The sequence below is a fragment of the Callorhinchus milii genome, unplaced genomic scaffold (assembly GCF_018977255.1).
Source record: "Callorhinchus milii isolate IMCB2004 unplaced genomic scaffold, IMCB_Cmil_1.0 Scaffold8, whole genome shotgun sequence".
Classification (NCBI taxonomy): Eukaryota; Metazoa; Chordata; class Chondrichthyes; order Chimaeriformes; family Callorhinchidae; genus Callorhinchus; species Callorhinchus milii.
The window spans coordinates 24,667,960-24,692,035 of NW_024704749.1; the positions used below are offsets into that span (position 1 = coordinate 24,667,960).

Genomic DNA, 24,076 nt, shown 5'->3' on the forward strand with positions numbered 1-24,076 from the left:
AACTCAATTGACATGGAGAGTCCAGCAGCATGAGGAAGGAACTGAGTGAGGTGGAACAGAGTGAGAATTCTGTTAAGGAATTTGGCGAGAGTGGGAATTCGGTGCACAGGGGGAAAGAGGTGCATAATTATAATATGTTATTAAAATAATATAAAACATGTCTGGGAATATGGCATGGCAGCTGAGACCGGTTGCATGCACAATGTGTGCCATGTGGGAACTCCAGGAGGCTTTGTGTGCCCTGGACAGACACATGTGTAGGAAGTCCCTCCGGCTGCTCGAGCAGGAGCTCAGAGTTTCTGAGCTCGAGGAGAGGCTGGTGTCACTACAGAGCATACGGGAGGCTGAAGAGTTCATCAATCGAATGTTTCAGGAGGTGGTCACCCCACTGCCACAGAGGGTTCAGACGGAGAGTGAGTGGGTGACCACCCGGTATGGTAGGAAGAGGCAGTGCAGAAATCCCCTGAGAGTGTGACACTCACAAACCGGTTCTCTGCATTGAATACAGGTCAGGGTGATGACACCTCTGGGGAGAGTCAAAAGCAAATGGATGCACAGGGGGACACAGGGAAGAGTGTCAATCCAATTGTCATTGGGGACACAATGGGGAAAGGAGTAGACGGGCATTTCTGCAATCAAAGACGTGACTCTCGCACGGTATGTTGCCTCCCTGGTGCCAGGGTTGAAGACATCACGGAATGTGTGCAAAACATTATACAAGGAGAAGGGGAACATCGAAGTCGTGGTCCATGTTGGGATCTGTGACGTAGGGGAAAAAAAGGACTGAGAACCTACAACAACAACAAGATTCCATTTATAGAGCGCCTTTCACGTCAGGAGGACGTCCCAAGGCGCTGTACAGTTGGGTTAGGACCCGAGCATTGGGGGGGGAAATGGTCAGGGTGAGGGGAGGGAAGGGAGGGAGCGAGGAGGGGGTAGAGAGTCGAGAGGGGAGCTGAAGGCACGGTCAAAGAGAAAGGTCTTGAGACCGGCCTTGAAGGAGGAAAAGGAGGAAGCGACGAAGGTACTTGGGGATAGAGTTCCAGAGCCTCGGGGCTGAGAGGCTGAAGGCGGTTGGGGCGGGGGATGTGGAGCAGACCGGAGCCAGAGGAACGGAGGGTACGGGCAGGTAGGTAGGGGGATAGTAGGTCGGAGAGGTAGGAGGGAGCGAGGCCGTGAATGGCCTTGTAGGTGAGGATGAGGAGCTTGAAATCGATCATCTGGGGGATGGGGAGCCAGTGGAGGCGAGCGAGGGTGAGGGTCAGGGCGAGGGCGAGGGTGAGAGTGAGGGTGAAGGCGAGGGCGAGGGTGGGAGTGATGTGGTCGCGGTGTCTGGTGCGGGACAGTACACGAGCTGCAGAGTTCTGAATGACCTACAGTGTGGAGGGAGGGCCGGGAAGGCCGGCGAGGAGAGAGTTCCCATAGTCCAGCCTTGAGGTGATAAAGGCGTGGACCAGAGTTTCAGCCGCGTGAGGGGTGAGGTAGTGCCGTAGTCTGGTGATGTTCCGGAGGTGATGGAAGGCGGTGCCAGTTGTGGAGCGGATATGAGGGAGAAAGGACAGCTCAGGGTCGATCAGAACCCCGAGGTTCCTGACCGGCTTTGAGAGGTGGAGAGTGCAGCCTTGGATGCTGATGCTGTCAGCGCCTGAGGTGCGGAGGCGCTAACGTGAGCCAATCAGGAGGGCCTCAGTTTTGCGCACGTTGAGCTGAAGAAAGTTGTCTCTCGTCCAGGACTCAATGTCAGACAGACAGCTGTCAGGACATCGGGGGTCGTGGAGTTGAGGGTAGAGGAGGAAAGGTAGAGTTGGGTGTCATCCGCGTACATGTGGGAAGTTAACCCCATGTCTGCGGATGATGTCACCACAGGGGGAGCGTATAGAGGGTGAAGAGGAGGGGACCGAGGACAGAGCCCTGAGGGACACCACACAAGACAGTGCGGGGGGGTGGAGGAAAAAACATTCGTGGAAACAAAGTGAAGACGGTGGGAGAGGTACGACCTAAACCACTCAGGGACAGGGCCTTGAAGGTTTAGGTGGGAGGACAAGCGGTGGAGGAGGATAGCGTGGTCGACCGTATCGAATGCTGCCGACAGGGAATCCTACAGGGTAAGTGTAAGAAGCTAGGGAAAAAACTGAAGAGTATGACTTCAAAGGTGGTGATCTCTGGATTACTCCCAGTGCCTCGTGCAAGCGAGTATCAAAACAACAGGATCAAACACATGAACGCATGGCTGGAGAAATGGGGCAGAAAAGAGGGCTTCAGGTTCCTGGATCATTGGGACCAGTTCTGGGGCAGGTGGGACCTGTACAAGGTGGATGGGTTACCCTGAACAGGTCTGGGACCAATGTCCTCGCAGGGAGGCTAACTAGTACAGTGGGGAACTAGTACAAAGGTTTAAACTAATTTTGAGAGGGGAAGGGAATCAGGATGTAGCATTAGAGAGTACAAACAAGTTACACAGAGGACTGGGAGAGACAAATAGCAATGTAATCAGGAGTAATCCAGAAAAAGGAGGGATTAGACAGGGGAGAAATGCAGAACATACTAAGTCAGTATTGCAGTGCATGTGCGTAAATGCAGTGTGTGAGACAAATAATATTGGTGAGCTGCAGCTCAAGTTGCCAAATGGGATTATGATGGAGTGGCAATAACGCAGACCTGGCTCAAACAAGGGCAGGAATGGGAGCTGAGTATTCCTGGCTACAGTGTTTTCAGGAGGGAGAGGGAAGGAAAAAAAGGAGGTGGTGTGGCAAAGACACAGTTATGGAGCAGAAAAGGAGCTGTTACTCTGTTAGGTGTATATTACACACCATCAAGTAGTGGGAAGGAGATGGATGAGCAAATCTGCAGCAGATTTCAGAAAGAATCAAAAACAATAGATTAGTGATAATGGGAAACTTCAATTATCCTGACATAGACTGGCAAAATAACAGTGTAAAGGGCAAGGAGGGGGAAGGATTCCTGAAATGTGTGCAGGATAATTTTCTGGATCAGTATGTTTCCAGCCCAACGAAGAAGGAAGCAGCACTGGATCTAGTTCTGGGGAATGAAGTGGGGCAACTGGAATAGGTTTCAGTAGGAGAGCATCTGGACAACAGTGACCGCACCATCATTAGGTTTACAGTACTTATGGAACGGGACAAGGAACGATCAAAGGTGAAGATACTCAACTGGAAGAGGGTTAATTTCAGTGAGTTAAAAAGGGACCTCGCCAAGGTGGACTGGAAAGAAAGATTGGCAGGTAAAACAACTAACGAGCAATGGGAAGCCTTCAAGGAGGGGATAGTTCAAGGACAGAAGAAATACATTCCCACAAAGGAGAAAGGTAGGGCATCCAAACCTCCCTGGATGAAGAAGGAAATTGCAATTAAAATACAACAGAAAAAGGAGATTTATGGTAAATGTCAGGTCCAAAATACAGAAGATAATCAAATAGAATATAGAAAGTACAGAGGAGAACTGAAAAAGGAAATAGGAGGGGCAAAGAGATTGTCTGAGAAAAGATTAGTGGGTAACATAAAAGGGAACCGTAAGGTATGTTATAAGCATATCAAGAATAAAAGGTTAGTCAAAGGTGGGGGGGGTCCAATTAGGGACCAAAGAGGAAATCGTCTTTGGGGGCAGAGGAATAAGTACTTTGTATCTGTCTTCACAAGGGAAGAGGATGCAGCCAATGCCACAGTATCAGAGGAGAGGGTAGAGAAGTTGGATAGGACAAGAATAAACCGAGAGGAGGTATTAAAAAAGGTTGTCGGTGCTCAAGGTTGGGACGGGAGGCATCCTAGGTTACTGAGGGAAGTAAGGGGTATTGGGACCACTGCTGTGTTTGATCTATATAAATGACCTGGACTTGGGTATAGGGAGTACAATTTCCAACTTTTCAGATGATACTAAGCTGGAAAAGTAGTGAACAGTGAGGAGGATAATAACAGACTGTGAATGGACATAGACAGACTGGTAACACGGGCAGACACGGGGCAGATGAAGTTTAATGTGGAGAAATGCAAAGTGATGCATTTTGGAAGGAAGGATGAGGAGAGGCAATATACGCTGATGGTACAATCTTAAAGGGGGTGAAGGGACAGAGAGACCTGGGGGTCATATAGTAAATCTTTGAAGGTGGCCGGACAGGCAGATACAGCTGTTAAAAAAGCATATGGGATACAGGGCTTTATAAATAGGGGCAAAGAATACAAACGTCAGGAAGTTCTGATGAACCTTTATATAAAACACTGGTTAGGCCTCAGCTACAGACTGTGTTCAGTTCTGGGCACCACACCGAAGGAAGGATGTCAAGGCATTGGATAGAGTGCAAAGGAGATTGACCAGAATGTGGCACTTCAGTTATCGGGAGAGGTAGAGAAGCGAGGGGTATCCTCCTTGGAGCAGAGAAGGTTAAGAGGAGACTTCATAGAAGTTTTCAAAATAATGAGGTGATTCGATAGGGTGAACAGGAGAAACTATTCCCCCTGGCGGGTGGGTCGGTAACCCGAGGACACCCATTTAAAATAGTTGTTAAAAGAAACAGAGGGGAGGTGAGGAGAAATGTTTTCACACCACGAGTTGTTGGGATCTGGAATGCATTGCCTGAAAGGCTGATGGAGAGAGCGGGGAGTGGGGTTGATAGGGCTATGGGGAGAGAGTGGGGGAGTGGGGTTGATCAGGGCTATGGGGAGAGAGTGGGGGAGGGGGTTGATCAGGGCTATGGGGAGAGAGTGGGGGAGTGGGGTTGATATGGGCTATGGGGAGAGAGAGGGGGAGTGGGGTTGATCAGGGCTATGGGGAGAGAGTGGGGGAGTGGGGTTGATCAGGGCTATGGGGAGAGGGAGGGGGAGAGTGGGGTTGATCAGGGCTATGGGGAGAGAGGGGGGGAGTGGGGTTGATCAGGGCTATGGGGAGAGAGCGGGGGAGTGGGGTTGATCAGGGCTATGGGGAGAGAGTGGGGGAGTGGGGTTGATCAGCGCTATGGGGAGAGAGTGGGGAGTGTCGTTGATCAGGGCTATGGGGAGAGAGCGGGGGGAGTGGGGTTGATCAGGGCTATGGGGAGAGATCGGGGGAGTGGGGTTGATTAGGGCTATGGGGAGAGAGGGGGGGAGTGGGGTTGATCAGGGCTATGGGGCGAGAGGGGGGGAGTGGGGTTGATCAGGGCTATGGGGAGAGAGCGGGGGAGGGGGGTTGATCAGGGCTATGGGGCGAGAGGGGGGGAGTGGGGTTGATCAGGGCTATGGGGAGAGAGCGGGGGAGTGGGATTGATTTGGAAGCTCTTTTCAAATAGCCGGCACAGACACAATGGACTGAATGGCCTCTTTCTGTGCTGTATAATTCTATGACACATTAATGCAATAACTCAGAATCCTTTCAATTCCTGTGAATCTTTGCACTTGCTAGAAATCTTGCACTTTTGGCTAAAGAAAACCTCCTGCCATTCCTATTCGCTTATGTTGCCATAGTTTAAAGCTATTGTCCATTGTTCTTTAATTTTCAACACGGTAAGAAACGTATCTCCAAATTTTCTGAACCCTTTACGATTTTAAACATGTTTATCAAGCTTAATAAGAAGATTGAAGTGTATTGAGTTATTGTGCCACAAGTTGATATTAAAAATCAATTGGACAAGATAAATAACCAGTCAGAGGATCACTGAATTTGAAGATTAAAAAAACAAGAAGTGGCAAGGCAGATTCGGATGGGAAGATAGCTCACATTATTCATGAGGTTTAGGAAAAGTTGTTACTGTCTGGAAACATTAATGGCAAGAGATCAAGAGAAAGTGGCTGGATGACATGATGAATTAGGCAGAGCCTGATTGAACCCATGTAGACCCCGAAAGGTATGATATGTACTGGTTGCTAATTTTCAGAGCAGCAAGATAAACAAAGACCAGCACAAAGATTCTGAAGAACGGCACTCTGTCTGTTCAACAACAACAACAAATTACACTTGTAATTTCATGTCAGACAGACGTCCCAGGGCTCTGGACAATCAGGGGTTTTGGACCTGAGCTGGGATTTAAATGATCAGTACTTTATTTTAAAAATCTCCAGAAGAATAGTACAATTTAAAAAAAACATTGGAAAGGTTACAGCTAATAAACAAAAATAAACCCATTGGAGCAAAAAATATTGAAATGACACGATTCAAATCATTTGTACATGTAATAATATGGATAACTGCAGTTGCTAAAAGTAAACAAGCTGTAAAGAAATGGTTAAAAAAGGATAAATGCCATACCTTGAAACATGAAGCACGGTACAAGAGTTGGACCACATGCCCAATACTAGTTTTAGACGCCTGAGGGAACCGTGGTTCAAGCCTCTGAACAACAAAGAGAACCAGCACTTTCCTCGAGAGTGCTGACCCATCTTCCAATGCAAGCAATACCAGTTTTAGAGCTTCTTCCTGCATGGCTGGCAACAGATGGAAAGGAAAACAAAAGCATTTATGCTCAAATAGAAAACCAATTAATAAAAATTGTAAAACAGGCTGAACATTTTGAATTTCAGCAAGTTTAACACTTGCATATAATAGGAATCTCCAACTGACTAAACATAGGCACGTAGAGCATCTCCCCAAAGTATGTGTCAATACCAGGTAGAATAGTGCCCCCAGGAAACACTGGTTGGATCTCCATAGAAGAGCAAAGGGGAAATTAGGAGGAATTTATTTTACGCAGAGGGTGTTCTGGGAATTCGTCCCAGTGCCCTGGCCAACAATTTCCCAGATAAATGTGGTCATTCACTTCATGGCTGTGTGAAAGACATTGCTGTGCGGATAGCGGGGGCTTTACTATATATGATATCATAAAGGAACGTGTACATATAAAGGTTGTTGGGAGGTTTTTCCCAAAGTTTTAGGGAGGTTTAATGCAGGTGCCAATTACAGATCACAGCCATGAATAGCAGTGAGATGGCAAACATTCCTGTGTTCCTCAGATGCCAATTTATAAATGGCTTTTGAATTAAAGCCTGTACAGCTTACCCTCGTAAGGAGATACCCACAACAGAAAAACCACATCATTCCCCAAAAATTAGTAATCCAAGATATCCATCTGTGAATAACTATTTTGTCTTACCTGGCCCCAAAAACTGGCAACCTCGGGCCCTAACGGCTGCCCACAAATTGGCTGATAACTGCTGGGGGTTCTGATGCTGCAGAATAAGCTCAGTAACTGTCCTTTCGCCTAGTGATCTTGCTGCTCGCATTGCCCGAACACGACCTTCTTCCTCTACCAACTGACAGTTAACCAGGGTAACCAATTTCCGTTGCATTGGCCGACTCAGTGCACTTTGATTTAAACTTGCAACACCTAAACAAAAAGGAAAATGCCAACTGAACAAAATTGCTTGAGCTACAATGACCAGCAGCACAGCATGCACACCCTTAGGGTATATGGAATATCCTTTGCAACAGCAAAATACATTTCCCAGCTGATTACTACTGGAAATAGATAAGCACAAAGATTTAAGCATTCACAATATTAACCTTAAAACAAACTAGACATATTTTAATTAAATGACTATATCTTTGTTGTTTAATCTTTCAACAAAGAATCCAGTTAATTTTTATTGAAATTAGCATTAAAAAGAGATTATCCATACCACAGCCAAAGTTAGAACAAAAGTAAATCAGGATTATTTAACATCATTCTATGTCAAAAAACGTATTTCACTTTATTACTCAGGAATTATTATTACAAGTTTATTATTTTATATTAAATAATAGTCTTGAAAGCTAATCAACAATATTGATTATAGAAGCATTACTCTTAATGGAGTTAGAAAGATGCACTAAAGAAACATTTAACATACAGAATGTGTACACACCAGGAATGCCAAGAGAATAAATAGTATGGGGTCACTTCCAAGTAACCCAACATGCAGATCATCTCTTACAAAAGGTGGCACAAGGGACTTGCAAATAAAAATTAACATGAGGTATCATACAGTAATAATTATAATTATAAAATCAGTTGATGGATTGTTTAGAAAAGGAAATATTTAAATATTTAGTGAGGAAGGATCTCCTTGCTAACTTAATAAGTGTTTTTCTTTTCAGAATAATCTGATTTTAGTAAAGACAAATTCATTGATGTTTGCACTAGATGAGGCATCAAAACATATATTAAGGAACTATGGCACATAAATGATCGTCATCACCAACCAATTAGCATTCTAGTTTGCACCCCAGTAAAGCAGCACAGGATGATTAGCCAAAACTTAATCAAGTCACAGTTTACCACTTTCTTATGATGATAGTAATGGCATAAAATTAATCTTAAATATAATAAAGGAATTAAATGTGGCCGTATGTTGACCTAGAATGCCAGTGTTTATAAATGGGTTTTACATTTGTGTATGTAGGGGGAAGACTCTGTCAAGCATATTTCCCAGTAATCAAAAAAACACCTGAAAAAGATTTGACACCTTATATTTATAAATATAACCTGCACAACGTACCCTTTCCTCCACTAAGCGGTTTCAAGTAGAGAGCCAGCTCCTCCACACACTTCTTTGCAATTTCATAATGTTTATTTTCAGCCAAGTTACTCAGATTGACTGTCTGCTGGTCTGGGACCTAAACACAGAACGATAAACTTGTTAAACTGACAAATCTTAATAACGAGCTGGTACCTCCACCCCACTTTCAAATGAGAGAGTATTTGCTGCCGATTGGTTATTTTTAGAAATCCATATCAATGCTAAAAGACACCCTGCACAATACTTGTGGTCAACAGCTGGAATCATGTACATAGATTAAACGCAGAAGCAAAATTAACTAGAAAGTCAATGGATACTCAGAATACCGAGGCTGATATACAGTTAGTGAAATGACCCAAAAATAGTCTATTGAGCACAGATCAAATCACTGCAAAACAACTAGCAGACAGAGCACACATGCTAGTATGCCTGAAGATTGGTACCCTAGGATGATGATGGTGACATGGATGCCAGTTGGGGAAAACCAAGTAGAAGGCTAAAGATCAAGCTGCAAACGTAAGACTGGTTCTGAATGATTTTCTGTGCTTTTAAGTATCCTTCAAGTCTTCTTTACGGGGGGGGGGGGGGGGGGAAGAGAGAGAGACACTAGTATTCAGAGTCTGGTTGTGAGTCTTGTGCTTCATTTATACTTCATTGGAACATTGATTTTGGTATATCCTGTCAACTTGAAGAACACAATATTGCACAAATTGGGACCAATTTAAACAAATGCTTTACACTTTAAACATCTGAAATATGCCTGAAAGTTATTGTCAAAGCATTTTAACACCAAAGAGCCAGCTCCACTCTCAGCTCCAACTTCAAGAAGCAATCTGGCTTGGCACCAGTTAACTCGTCAGGTCCTGGCAAAGGATTTCAGTCCCATTTAAAACTAGGAAATATAATTTAGCTTCCCGCCCACAATTGTTTCACTGCGGGAAACAATATTGCAGCAGTGTATAAACCCTGGGTCAGATCAGGGTAAACAAGCTCCTTGTTTAACCAAGTCATGTTATCCCTGGTTACAGCAATAGCATCTGGGGTATGATGCTGCAAGTAAATGTGCACAACAATTAATCAGCAATTACTCAATGAGAAATACAAGAACACTCAGGCAAACATGCTAATTTCATATCCATGGTGTCATTTCTCAACAATACTGTAACAAACTTTACAAGGAAATTCTATTATTAAACAAATAATTTTCAGTGGTTAGAGTTATTTTATCTTTTTCTCCATGATCCATGTCCATTCAAGTCTCTGAAGCATCCTGGCAATATTCAATATTCAATATTCCTACACCTCTTAAAGGCACCGTTAATTAAAGCAAAGTCAAATAAACGATTGTACATTTGAATTTCATTTGAAATACTTTTGCAACCAAAGCCTCATGGCTCTAGCTATGAATACCAGCACCAGAGATACAATTATAAAGTTATAGAATATGTGCATTTTAGATATTTCAAACATCATTTACCTGTGCACCAACTAACTGAAGAAGTGCAAAATTTACAGGAAGAACATCGATGTCTGTGTTGATGGCGGTCTGATCAAAGGGGCATGCCTTGCGATGTAGTTTATTCAGACAGGTCTTGCAGACAGTATGCCCACAGCCCAAACTGATGGGTTTGTGCACGTTCTCATCAAACTCATTGTAGCAGATGGGACAAGAAAGGAATTCTGTCCACTGCGACGCTTGAACAGGCATTCTGGAAGCGGCTCTGGTTTCTGTGTCAGTGCTAATGGTTGACTAGCATAACGCTACTCTACTGTCAAGAGATTTAGACAGCTGTAAGGGGGGAAAAAGACATTCAATTAAAAAAGCATCAGAAAAGGTTTCAGTTCACAAGCGTACTGAGAAGGGGATGATCCTGAACGAAGGTAGAGGAATGAAGTAAAGCTTATCCAGTAATCAGTACACAATATTTGACCAACTCCAGTCCAACATTTTAAGTATTATGCTAATTTCTGCTTAAGAACATTATCGAATGTTTATAATTGTGCTTTCTTGCTATGGTCTTTGCAAATTTATGAGTCAACTATGTCTGGCTTTAACAGCAACGTGGATCAAATGTTGTTTGTAAAAAAAAAAGCCTTTTGATTCAGAGATAAAACTGGCATGTCTTGCAAGTGCAAAATAATTTAAGGCAGTGAAAGATATAGGCAAAGATTTAGCCAATCCAATCAGGATGTGAAAAAGAGAAAGACTTACTTTGGTTTGTGGTTATTCTCAACCTTAAATCCAAGGTGGGTTTTTNGAGTTAGAAACATCAAAGCCAAGCAGAATCTTTAAAAGATTGCGCCTTGACCTAAGAATTATCAAGGACACAAAATATCTTGGTGTTCTTGGATACTGCTCAGCTAAGATGCATTATATTCAGAGCAAACCAAATTTTAAGTTTGTATTGAAAGTGCCAGTTTGCTCTCATGGTCCCACGGTTAACAGTATACTCTCAGCCTGGCCGACTGGCTACTCTCTTTCTCATGTTAGAAATGCTTGTGAGAGCAGCTGTGTGAAATGAGGGTAAATAAGCTCAAGTCAAATTAGCATTCTTTATGTCTGCTTTGCATTAACAAAAGTATTTTTCCAAAGCCATTTTCAAAATCTGAAACCCATTTTCTTGGTATAAATTTAAGTTATGACAATGACAATTGGGAACTCCCATCTGGCAAATTTGTCATTTGATATTTGTAACACTTGATATTTGGTTCAGATTCTTTTCTCTGCTCCCTTGTTACATCTCCCAAGAGACACTCACTCCAAAACGATCTATTTTTTTTTAACAAGAAGTGTGAGTTCACCAGACTATGCTGAAAATGCTGATAAGCAACGCCAAGTGGAATGACAACTGTCAGTTTTCTTCTTCACAGAGCCACAGGATAATGGAACTCACTCCAAAAAGCCGTCAGTGGGAGATTAGATCAGGGCTTGAAATCCATGAGTCACCTGTTGTGACAAAGGCCCTGAACATTTCTTACACAACAACAGATTCATCTCAAAAACAAAAGACCAAGAGGTGATGCCAAACTGTCCTAAAAGGTCCTCCAATCCTCTGGCTGCATAAAGCAGTTTATACAAGTAAAACAGCATTGATTTCTGGTTGTAAACAAAGAAAAAATAAATCCTTGTATTTGATAGAGCCTTTTTCCAATTAATGCCATGGGATCTTCAAAATCCATCTGAACCACCAACTGATGACAACACAGTGCCTTTACTCTATGATATGATTATGATGTAAGGAGAGGGAACTTAACAATACACACCACGCAACCATACTTGGAAACATTCCCCATCAAGTTTGGAGCAGCCAACTGCTGGCTTTCTCACTGTGAACAAGAGTCTGACTGGCATGGAGAGAGCCTCCAGACTAGCATTTACAAATGTTTGTTTGTTCCCCAATCTTCCCTACCAATATGTTGTGAAGTAGGTCAAACCACAGTACTCAAGCCGGCATTTTATAATTTATTTTTCACACAACTGAAATTCCTAGTTCCAGGAAACAGACTAAACACCTCTGTATTATGAAAGCCTTACATGTCAATTACATGCTCAGAAAACAGCTACAAATGTATCTTGGAAATTTATCGTGCTCCCAGTAATGCAGTGCCGTTCTTCGAGAGGACCGTTGTATAACCATATTAATCCAGCTACCACATAATAAAGAAAACAGAACGGGCAAAGCATTTCTGGTAAAAAAAATCTTGCATAACAACTTTATTTGTATACACGAGGTAACAACAACAACTTGCACTTATACAGTGCCCAAACGCAGGCTAGCATCTCAGTTATACTGTATTCTACCTCTCTGCCTCCACCCTGGACTCCAGGACCCACTGCTGTGCTGACACAATGTCTGTCAGACATCAAGTCCTGGATCAGAGCGAACTTTCTACAGTTGAACGTCAACAGGACCGAGGCTCCTGATTGGCTCCGTCAGCGCCTCTTCACCTCAGGCGCTGACAGCATCACCATCCATGGCTGCTCACCACCTCGCTAAGCCAGTCCAGAACCTTGGGGTCTTGTTTGACACTCAACTGTCAAACTGCCTTCCCCCACCTTGGCCATATAGCCCAGCTCTGCCACTGTCTCACACCGCAGGCCGCCAAGTCCCCCTTACATAACATCCAGCCTCGACTACACCAAGTCCCTGCTATTCGGCATCCCCAGCTCCTACCTCCATAGGCTGCAGATCATCCAGAACTCTGCAGTCTGTGTCCTCTCCCGTATCAGGCTCCGTGACCCTATCATCCCCATCCTCGTCCGACTCAGCTGACTTCCCATCAGACAGTGGATACATCCTGTTCCTCACCTTCAAAGCCCTCCACGGTCTTGCTCCCCCTACCTCTGCGAGCTGTTAACCCCCTACCATCCTGCTCACTCCCTCCGCTCAGCGGGCTCCGGCCTGCTACATGTCCCCCGCCTCGCCAGCCCCATCATTGGCGGGCAGGTCTTCAGCCTTCTGCCCCCACCCTCTGGAACACCATCCCACAGTCCCTCCACCTCACTCCCTCCCTTGCCTCCTTCAAGACCTAGCTCAAGACCCTCGTCATCAACTGTGCCTTTAGGCACCCTCATTCCCCCCCCTGCCCTCCACGCTCCCCGAACCTGACCCCCAGCTCGGATCTGAAACAGTGACTGTCCAGCACCTTGGAATGTCCTCCCAATGTGAAAGGTGCTATACACATGTAATTTTGTTGTTGCTGTTCGGAAACAAGTAGAAAAAGTACCAGCTAACACTGATTATAAAGACGTTGCATAGATAAAAGTGACATGAACTCCAATAGTGGTTAGCTTTGACATTTAAGGGACATTTCGCCTGTAGCAGTTCGCAAAAGTCACTATAGACCACAGTTATAATGAAAACAATAGACATTTTCTGGAATATGAATTAATTTACAACCAAGCTGACAGAAAATTGGTTATCACAACACAGACAAGCAGGTGCTTTATTACTGTATTAGCACAATAATCCATCTGGAATTCATCAGCAATATTAAACAATCCTGGGATTTTCCCTTCAATTAACAACTAGATAATATTTTTCAGTATAGGACATGCAGTTACCCTGCATTTGACCACAAGGCTGCAAGTTACTGCGGTTACATTAGTTGATGTTTCAATATATAACAAATATCATTTAAACCTGGATCACGTCCTTACCAATCGCAAAGTGGCAGAATAGAATCATAGAATTATACAGCACAGAAGGAGGCCATTCAGCCATCGTGTCTGTGCCGCTCTTTGAAAAGAGCTTCCAAATCAACCCCACTCCCCCATAGCCCTGATCAACCCCACTCCCCCGCTCTCTCTCCATAGCCCTACAAACTTGTCCTCCCCAAATAATTATTAATTGAACACTAAAACAAAACAATGGATTTTAGATGTGCAAAAATGCATTTCAGGTTTCTATTGGTTGTTTTATAGGATTTTTAAATGCAATTGCTTCATCTTAGTATTATTTAACTGTAGGTGATTATCTGGAGAATACTTCCCTGGTGAATTTCTTTAGTGCTGGCTTCTTCTGCTAGGTATGCTTATACCAGAAGCTCTATTGTGTAGTTTTGAAGCCATGTCACAAACTCCAATGGGAATTAAATGTTATAATTACGGTATTTGGATACAGCAAATGTGGGTTGCAAATGAAGAGGCACAGCTGTTGGAAATCTGATTTCACGTGAGCTTTTGCCATTAGTCTCTTGCAGACTGGACAGATAAAGCACATGGTCCAAATGTTAGCATTAATCGAGTATGGCATTGGTAAACTGGGCCCTGATTTACTACAAAAACTAGACCTAACAATACAACTGCTATTCCAGTCGGTGTTGAATGGGCCAGTAGATAAGAGAAAATTTGCCCTCCGTTGAACTCTCATGAGTTTCAAGATTTCCAAATTGAGAACCAAGTACCAAAAAAGCTCTAAATCCACACAGTACTATCAAGAGAATTCAATCAGCTCAGCTGCTTCAGCATAAACACAACATAGTGCCCTATCCCAAAGGCTTGAGTAAGAAAGCACCAAGTTTACTGGGTTTCTTTGTGATCACTATTCCATCTTCTGTTAATTCTGGAGATCATGTCAGTGCTGCTTGAGACAAAGTTATTCATTACTTCAGCAATGTGTTTTACAAACAACACCGACTTAGAGCAGTGTGGTCCAACAGGCCACATCCAGCTGATTGTGTCCGGCCTGAGACCATTTCTACCATTCCAACTTCCACTCCCTCCCTCCCTGGCGAATATCCTCCCAGGGCGGTAGCAGGAGCCACTGGTTGGAAGCCGCAGTGCAGAGAGTGTTAACAATACTGGCCATTATACAGTCTGTCAGGAAGCAAGCATGTCTCTTACCAACCCCATCATTAGCAACCAACCACCGGCTCCTGCCACTGTAGATAGTGATCCGCACGGCTGATTGGGAGAGAGGGGGGAAAGAGGGATTGAGAGGGGGGAAAGAGAAGGGGGAGGGGGGAGAGAGAGAGGAAGGGGTAAGAGAGAAGGATTGAGATGCGGTTAGAGAGAGAAAGGGAGGGGGGGGAGAGAGGGTGAAGAGAGGGAGAGGGAGGAGTGAGAGGGGGTTTAGAGGGAGAGGGGGGAGAAGGAGAGTGTCCGCTTCCCCAAACCCCCCCCCACCTCAATCCCTCTCTTCCAATCAGCCATGTGGGTCACTATCTACAGTGGCAGGAGCCGGCGGTTGGTTGCTAATGACGCGGTTGTTAAGAGATGTGCTTGTCTTCCTGACAGACTGCAGTAATGGCCGGTATTGTTTACATTCTGCGTCCTCCCAACCACTGGCTCCTGCTGCTGCCATAGGAGGATGTTCACCAGGGAGGGAGGGAGGGAGGGAGGGAGGGAGGGAGGGAAGTTGGAATGTTGGAAAAGGTCTCGAGCTGGATGCGGCCCGTGGACCTTTCTCAAATAGGGAATCCGACCCACGGCAGCTAAAAGATTGGACCACCCTGACTTAAAGGATTGACATTTAATATTTGGGGAATTTAATTTTTTCAGCAAATTTATGAAAGGTGTAAGAAAAAAAGTGTCTTTTGTTGAGCTAAAATTTCCTGCTTCCTTGTGTTTTTGTGCAGTGTGTCTTGTGGCTTCTTGTGAATGTGAACTAGTTTCCTGCATGAAGCAGACATGAGTAACCATTTCTAAGTTTGAATTCAGACTCCCATCAATGGATCTTGTTTCAGCACAAGATGAAACCCAAAACAAATGTGCTGTCCTGAAAATATAACCACCCCTAAAACTTTGTAGCACTGTGTCATCTTGAAACTAGTGTTTTAAGAAACAAAAATCTTGTTTGTAAAATACATTTTGAGTGCAATTAGAAATCTTGGGCCAGTTAGATTTGTATTGAATAAACCCAGCACCTCACCCACACCCACCTTTACAGCGTCTTTACACTGGCTATGTCACTGCTAGGACTCTGCTGTGTCCTGCAAAACTTCCAATGTTTGTTGGAAAATCGCACCTTTCACTGATTCATCTTAACTGATAGCTTCCCAGTCCAGTATTTGTCAAGAAGGAACAAGCAATATCTACTAATTATTTTCCCTGTGAGATATTAATTTGAAAGGAGCCTAATAACGATTTTCTGATTTGCTGAGCATAGTGCACTTGCCAATTTAACTATCACAATCAGAATTATAAAAGATGTCAGGAAACAGTATAAGAATTCCAACCGAGCTACTTACTTGCTCACGTCATTAGCTGAGTTGTACTCTCTTGTCACTAGAATCCAAAAGCAGTGAGTCTCCACAGAGAAGAAAAAGAACACTAAACATACAACATAATCTCATCTAGATTGTGGAGGAAAAGAGGTACTTCACATTAAATATCCCAACGTACCTCTGCTATCTTTTACTAACTCAACTTAGGTAACACACAATGATATTAAAAATAGCAACTGCAAAATGAAAGTTTTACACATTAACTAAGGTAATTGAGGAAAAGATCTACGTGTAACAGCTGGCCAAACACTGGAAATGCCACTGGATGACTGGCTGACTGAGTTGCAAATACTGTTCAACAACTGAGGTTTGTTTAGTAGATCAAAGGTCGTTATTCATTAAGTTTCTGCACCAGGGCAAACAAATACTGAAAATCACAAACTAAAGTGCCTTCACACTTTAAGTGTTAACATCATTATTATTATTAATGTTATTATTATAATCTTTGCATTTGATATATTGTCTTATCACAGGACATCTTCACATCTCCACTGTAAAGTGAGGTCACAAAAATACCACAAATCACAGTAAAGACAGAATTGAAGATAAAACATTCAAAAAGGACATAGTGGATTCTTTATTCTCTCTTTACTAGAGGTTTTCAAGATAATATAACAGGTACTGCACTATTCCAGTTCCAAGCCCCACTCACTATTCATATGCAACCCTAGACAAATATTGGCAAGCTATTTTGTTTGAAGCGCTCTGAGCCACGACCCAGGTGAAGAGCTCGGTATAATTACTTGTTGTTGGTTGGTAGAGAGCTTTGCAAAAGTAGAGGTTTCAAGAAAACACCACATTCCTCAGCAAGAGTCACTGGCGTTCAGGTGTCCATCCATTTCAATGTCTACCTAGAAGCCATTTGTAGAAGTAAAGAAAAAACTATCAATGGCAATTTCTTAACTGTTTCTCTTTTTTAAAAAAAATCTGAATATACTGCACCAATATGAAATTGGAATATGGAAACTTATTTAGACTTTAGAAAATAGACTTGTAAGCAAAATAGAAGCCCACGGTATTAAAAGGACAGTGGCAGCGGATACAGAACTGGAGACAGAGAGCAGAGAGTGGTGGTGAACAGTTGTTTTTCTGACTGGAGGGAAGTGTGCAGTGGTGTCCCCCCGGGGTCGGTATTGCGACTACTGCTGTTTTTGATCTATATAAATGACCTGGACTTGGGTATAGGGAGTACAATTTCCAAGTTTGCAGATGATACTAAGCTGGAAAAGTAGTGAACAGTGAGGAGGATAGTAACAGACTGTAAATGGACATAGACAGACTATGTCTGTCTCTGAGAAACTTGATACACTTAGACAACTTAAAAAAAACTACCCTCAAAAAGAACACAAATGCACATTATCTATAAAGCCATGAATTGAAGATCTCAAATTTAATGAGACCTCCTTAATTAACAAACCGAATGTTCAGCTTTTTTAAAAAATGATTTCATAGTGTGGGTGAGAAAGAAGAATCTTAACTGTTAAACTCATTAATCTATAAATAAATCCCATATAGTATTGCATGTGACTATCTCCCATCTGGCACGTTCATCACCGCATTCAAAGAAGCTCATAAAAACATCAAGCTCTTGGGTTTGCAAGGTTAAGAGTTAGGTGTTAAAATTGTGGGTGACAATTAAAGATGTCTTGTGTTTCTGGTACTGGAGGTGAGTGATGTACATGATTTACCTTAGGTACTGAATGTAGTATTTCCCATAATACTGGAAGAGATGTTAAAAGCTACATTTTATTTGCCATTTGAGTTTGGGATTCCTTTAAGGGAAACTGGGTTAGCGGGGCTTTTAGCCTCCTTTATATTAGGGTTAGGGTTAAGGTCTGGGCTAGGAGTTTTACTTATAGAGTTGGGGGTACTTTTGTTTTTACTGTTGGGGTACTCTTAGTTAGAATCAGCAGGGAAAAAAACACACTACCACTCTCACAGACAATTACAACAGCGGGGCCTCTGAATGGAGGAAAGCCCATTTCCCGCCACCCCGCCCACAGTGACGTTGAGTAAACAGGCGGGGCCCAAAACTACATGTTCAGCGGGTTTGTAGTGGAGGTGCTGTTTATAGCGGATTTCATGGAAAAATTGCAGCCGCACTTTCCTATTGGCCCAGGCAATGAGGAGGCACCGTTGAAAAGATAGATTTTTAGGGGGGTTTCCAAACAGCGGTATTGTTAATGCAAATATTACAGATTCAAACTTTTACTGGATTTAATTTCTAAAAATCAAATTGATACTATAAGTTCTACAACATTACTAATCAACATCCTACAGAACTGAATAATGTAATTGTCGCCAAGGATTACAGCATCAAGAGTAGTTTATAACACATGCATATAATAGTCAGGAGTCTTCTCTGAAGCAAAGGAATTTCAAACATCAAATTCTGTATCAACAAACCATGAATACGAATTCAGAAGAAATTTTATTGCAAGATGTCATATCAGTTGTGGCTTTAAAGCAATTTTTTTTGTATAAGTATGAATTTATACACTGTGGCAAGAATAGGATGATAAACCACTTTCTTAGCTAATAGATTTGCTTGCTCCCCCACCCGCTGCCTCCTCTCGGATGGCTCCAGCCTTCTGTTCGGTGGCCGTGCCTTCAGCCGCTACGCCCCAAGACTCTGAAACTTTCACCCTCAATCCCTCCGCCTTGCCTCCCTCCCCACTTTCAATTCCCATCAAAAGATCTTCCTTTTTGATTATGCTTACGGTCACCACCCCTCTCCCCCTGGCCCGGGGTCAGACTCTACCACTGTCACGCTCTCCGGGACGCTGTATAAATGCAAGTTGTTGTAGGTGCTCTGTGCACTTTGAACACAAAGCATACGATATTGATTGGTTAGAATCATAGAATTATACAGCACAGAAGGAGGCCCATCGTGTCTGTGCGGCTCTTTGAAAAGAGCTTCCCCACTCCTCCACTCTAACCCCATAGCCCTGATCAACCGCACTCCCCCACTCTCTCCCCATAGCCCTGATCAACCGCACTCCCCCACTCTCTCCCCATAGCCCTGATCAACCCCACTCCTCCACTCTAACCCCATAGCCCTGATCAACCGCACTCCCCCACTCTCTCCCCATAGCCCTGATCAACCGCACTCCCCCACTCTCTCCCCATAGCCCTGATCAACCGCACTCCCCCACTCTCTCCCCATAGCCCTGCAAACTTGTCCTCCCCAATTAATTATCTACTTCTCTCTTAAAAGTTGTTATCAAATCGGCTTCCAACACCCTTTTAGGCAATGCATTCCAGATCCCAACAACTCACTGTGTTTATATATAAAAAAATTCTCCTCCCCTCTGTTTCTTTTAACAACTATTTTAAATCGGTGCCCTCAGGTTACCGACCCACCCGCCAGTGGGAATAGTTTCTCCTGTTCACCCTATCGAATCCCCTCACAATTTTGAAAACTTCTATTAAATCTCCTCTTAACCTTCTCTGCTCCAAGGAGGATACCCCTCGCTTCTCTACCTCTCCCGATAACTGAAGGCCCTCATTCCTGGTACCATTCTGGTCAATCTCCTTTACACCCTCTCCAATGCCTTGATATCCTTCCTAAAGTGTAGTGCCCAGAACTGAACACAGTCTGTAGCTGAGGCCTAACCAGTGTTTTATATAAAGGTTCATCAGAACTTCCTGACTTTTGTATTCTTTGCCCCTATTTATAAAGCCTTGTATCCCATATGCTTTTTTAACAGCTGGATCTGCCTGTCCGGCCATCTTCAAAGATTTACTATATGACCCCCAGGTCTCTCTGTCCCTTCACCCCCTTTAAGATTGTACCATCAGCGTATATTGCCTCTCCTCATCCTTCCTTCCAAAATGCATCACTTTGCATTTCTCCACATTAAACTTCATCTGCCCCGTGTCTGCCCGTGTTACCAGTCTGTCTATGTCCATTCACAGTCTGTTACTATCCTCCTCACTGTTCACTACTTTTCCAGCTTAGTATCATCTGAAAAGTTGGAAATTGTACTCCCTATACCCAAGTCCAGGTCATTTATATAGATCAAACACAGCAGTGGTCCCAATACCCCTTACTTCCCTCAGTAACCTAGGATGCCTCCCGTCCCAACCTTGAGCACCGACAACCTTTTTTAATACCTCCTCTCGGTTTATTCTTGTCCTATCCAACTTCTCTACCCTCTCCTCTGATACTGTGGCATTGGCTGCATCCTCTTCCCTTGTGAAGACAGATACAAAGTACTTATTCCTCTGCCCCCAAAGACGATTTCCTCTTTGGTCCCTAATTGGACCCCCCCCACCTTTGACTAACCTTTTATTCTTGATATGCTTATAACATACCTTACGGTTCCCTTTTATGTTACCCACTAATCTTTTCTCAGACAATCTCTTTGCCCTCCTATTTCCTTTTTCAGTTCTCCTCTGTACTTTCTATATTCTATTTGATTATCTTCTGTATTTTGGACCTGACATTTACCATAAATCTCCTTTTTCTGTTGTATTTTAATTGCAATTTCCTTCTTCATCCAGGGAGGTTTGGATGCCCTACCTTTCTCCTTTGTGGGAATGTATTTCTTCTGTCCTTGAACTATCCCCTCCTTGAAGGCTTCCCATTGCTCGTTAGTTGTTTTACCTGCCAATCTTTCTTTCCAGTCCACCTTGGCGAGGTCCCTTTTTAACTCACTGAAATTAACCCTCTTCCAGTTGAGTATCTTCACCTTTGATCGTTCCTTGTCCCGTTCCATAAGTACTGTAAACCTAATGATGGTGCGGTCACTGTTGTCCAGATGCTCTCCTACTGAAACCTATTCCAGTTGCCCCACTTCATTCCCCAGAACTAGATCCAGTGCTGCTTCCTTCCTCGTTGGGCTGGAAACATCCAGGACCCACTGCTGTGCTGACACAATGTCTGTCAGACATCAAGTCCTGGATGAGAGCTAACTTTCTACAGTTGAACATCAACAAGACCGAGGCTCTCCTGATTGGCTCCGTCAGCGCCTCTTCATCTCAGGCACTGACAGCATCACCATCCATGGTTGTACACTCCACGTTGCTAAGCCAGTCCAAAACCTGGAGTCTCGTTTGACCCTCAACTATCCTTCTACCCACATCTGGGCCATGACCCACTCTGTCTTCCTCCACCTCCATAACGTTGCCCGGCTCCAACACTGTCTCACTCCGCAAGCTGCTGAGGCCCTCATCCATCACATCTAGGCTCAACTATGACAACTATGAGGGCAGCCCATGTCCTCTCCCGCACCAAGCTCCGTGACCCCATCACCCCAACCCTCGCCCGGCTCCATTGGCTCCCATTCCTCAGAGGATAGAATTCAAAATCCTCATCCTCACTTTCAAGGCCCTTCAAGGCCTTGCCCCTCCTACCTCTCTGACCTGCTGACCCCCTATCAACCTGTCTGCTCCCTCCGCTCAGCAGGTTCCTGCCTGCTCCAGGTTTCCCACCTGACCTGGCCTGCCATCAGTGGCCGGGCTTTCGACCTCTTCCCCCACTCTTTGTAACTCCATCCCACAATCCTTTCGCCTTGCTCCCTCTCTTGCCTTTCCACACCTTTTCAATGGTGCCTTCAGCCGCCCTCCTACCTCTCTGCCCTCCCTCATCCCAACCCTGCCACACCATGATCAGATCCTAATACCTGCCCTAATGCCTGTCTGCCTCTTGTGATACTTCAATTCAATCCTGATTTGGAAGCTGGTCTTGCTTTGTAATCTGCAATCTATGTCCCAAAACTGTTCAGTGCCTTGGAACATCCTCCCGATGTGAAAGGCGCTTTACAAATGTAACTTTGTTGTTGAAGGCTCATCTCAAGACCCTCCTCTTTGACCGTGCCTTCAGCCATCCTCCCTTACCCTCCACCCACCCTGATCCCAACCCTCCCAGCTCGGGTCCAAATCCCTGACTGTCCAGCATCTTGGGATGTCCTCCCAAAGTGAAAGATACTGTTCAAATGTAATTTTCTATTATCTTCTAGTTTGGCAGTCAGATTTATTTTCTCCTTCGTGACTTTCTCACTGAGCAAAATGATTTAGGGACTCTTTTCATGACACTTGTATATCCTGAATATGACCACCCTATTTTTTCAAAACAAAGCCATGCTCACTAAAGATGAATCTAAATATCTTTCTGTCTGTGAGACTCCTACTACCAGGTGTTCCAGATTTACAAATTAATTGCAATGATTGGACTATTTTCAAAATTAAAGGGCAGCCCCTTTTTACTTATTGGCGAATGCCAATAAGAAAAAAGGGGCTGCCCCTTAATTTTTGACTAAATGATTTTGGACATTAGAAATAGCTCAAAAAAGGGAACAGCTTCTTAGCTACTGATATTGTTTAGTGATGTAAATCTTAAACATGGACCATTTAGCATTAAATTATAATAATAATCCGTTTCACCCACAAAATATACAGTCAATTCACTTTATAGTATATTCTGTGAAGTGCTTTGAGACGTCTCGAAAAAAATGATAAGGCGCTATATCAAGTGCAAGGATTATTACTGTTATTATTGTAATGAGTTAGTTGTTGAGACAATTTTGAGGAATAATTACCATGGTAATTTGCCCGAGGATCTGGAGGGAAGAATCAGCCAGGGTTCCTGTATCTGATTACATTCCAATTGCTTTCATTGTAAAGTCTGCCTATTGGTGAGAACGGAATCTGTCTCTTGTGATAACTTTTGCAATCAAATGCTCAGTGTCTCGTCTTTCACATGACTAATGTTTTAAGTTGTGGTATTTTTGATTGATAGCATTGAAGCAAACCCAGGAACAAAATGCTTCTTCAATGAGAAAACTGTCAAAACAAATCCATTCTGGCCTGTTGCTTTGTGGAAGGATTTTTTTTAAAAATTGGCAGCATGTGTGGATGCAGGTTGCCAGATTGCTTTAGTTGATGTGTGGTTTTCTCTGAATGAATTTAATAGAACTCGTAACAATACTTAAATTTAATCCGAAGTGAATTACTAGGAAATATGTTTTGTCTGAATTTAATGAATTTCAGATGTAAGGAATGATGAGAACTCGGTGCTTTCGAAGGTTTGTTTGTGTGTTTGACGGATCTTTTGTGTGTTTCAAGTCTAAAGGTTGGCTGGTTATTTCTTACCCCTCCCAATTTACAACTGTTAACATAGCGTTGCTGTACAATAATTTGAGGTCAACAACACTGTTTTGCTCAGTCCTAAGAATATATTGGGTGGGAGTAGAAAAGATAATGCCTTGACATCCTTCCTAAAGTGTGGGGCCCAAAACTGAACACATTCTCTAGCTGAGGCCTAACCAATGTTTTCATAACTTCCTGACTTTTGTATTCTTTGCCCCTATTTATAAAGCCCAGTATCCCATATGCTTGTTTAACAGCTTTATCTACCTGTTCTGCCACCTTCAAATATATGAACCTCCAGGTCTCTCTGTTCCTTCACCCCCTTTAAGATTGTACCATCAGCTTATATTGCCTCTCCTCATTCTTCCTCCCAAAATACAGCACTTTGCATTTCTCCGTGTCTGCCCATTTTACCAGTCTGTTTATGTCCATTTGAAGTCTGCTGCTATCCTCCTCACTGTTTACTACTTTTCTTAGCTTATTATCATCTGTAAACTTGGAAATTGTACTCTTTATACCCAAGTCCAGGCTATAAGTAATTAGTAATATATTGGCTATTCAATTCACTTTATACAAATTAGATTTATATAGCACATCATGAGACACGTGAAACAGTTGACAAAGCATCAAGCTCAGGGTGGAAGCTGAGGGATGGGAAGAGGAAAGATGACCAAAATTCCTGTACGTCATTTCTTTATAACCTAAAAATTCCTGAAATTGAAGCATAATTCCTACTGGAGACCTTTGAGAGTGAAAAAGTGCCACCTGTATTTGGAATG

The 24,076-nt window shown here is 43.5% G+C and overlaps 1 protein-coding gene across 3 annotated transcripts in view; it reads right to left on the minus strand.

Moving 5' to 3' along the window:
* The window catches only part of rc3h2 (ring finger and CCCH-type domains 2), a 49,998-nt gene extending 32,946 nt beyond the window's left edge, over positions 1 to 17,052 (minus strand). For all 3 annotated transcript variants that reach the window (XM_007909042.2, XM_042337485.1, XM_007909040.2), the window contains exons 1-5: positions 16,949 to 17,052; positions 9,955 to 10,266; positions 8,457 to 8,574; positions 7,073 to 7,306; positions 6,232 to 6,407 (exon numbers count right to left, since the gene is read on the minus strand). In XM_007909042.2, coding sequence (XP_007907233.1) covers positions 6,232 to 6,407; positions 7,073 to 7,306; positions 8,457 to 8,574; positions 9,955 to 10,185 — 759 coding nt within the window. In that variant the 5' untranslated portion in view covers positions 10,186 to 10,266; positions 16,949 to 17,052. The remainder of the gene's footprint in view (positions 1 to 6,231; positions 6,408 to 7,072; positions 7,307 to 8,456; positions 8,575 to 9,954; positions 10,267 to 16,948) is intronic.
* Positions 17,053 to 24,076: the final 7,024 nt, after the last annotated feature.